Below are 319 nucleotides of genomic sequence, written 5' to 3'. Positions count from 1 at the left end.
TGCTGATGGTGGTGGTGGTGATGGTGCTGGTGGTGGTGGTGGTGGTGGTGGTTATGGTGGTGGTGGTGGTGGAGCTGCTGCTGCTGCTGCTGGTGCTCTTGCTTAGGGCGGTGATGCTGCTGCTGCTGCTGCTGCTGCTGCGAATGTTAGTTGCTTCTTTTGCTGCAGCATGAAGTTCTGTGCTCTTCTGCTGCAGCAGTTGATGCTGCTGCCTCATGCTAATCTGCTGCTGCTGCTGTTGCTGCTGCTGCTGCTGCTGCTACTGCAGGAGTTTGAGGAGGCAGCAGCAGCAGCAGCAGAGCTGCTGGAGGCGCAGCCT

General features: G+C 58.6%; 1 protein-coding gene across 1 annotated transcript in view; it reads left to right on the top strand.

Moving 5' to 3' along the window:
* EMH_0007360 (uncharacterized protein) overlaps positions 1-319 on the top strand; it is a gene marked incomplete at both ends in the record, with an annotated part of 1,338 nt that overhangs the window by 473 nt on the left and 546 nt on the right. The window contains one exon of the mRNA XM_013497980.1: positions 3-110. Coding sequence (XP_013353434.1) covers positions 3-110 — 108 coding nt within the window. The remainder of the gene's footprint in view (positions 1-2; positions 111-319) is intronic.

Source organism: Eimeria mitis, genomic scaffold (genome assembly GCF_000499745.2).
Source record: "Eimeria mitis Houghton genomic scaffold, Emh_scaff307, whole genome shotgun sequence".
NCBI lineage: Eukaryota > Apicomplexa > Conoidasida > Eucoccidiorida > Eimeriidae > Eimeria > Eimeria mitis.
Note: the sequence above shows the minus strand (reverse complement) of the source record. Positions and strands in the feature narration are given on the sequence as shown.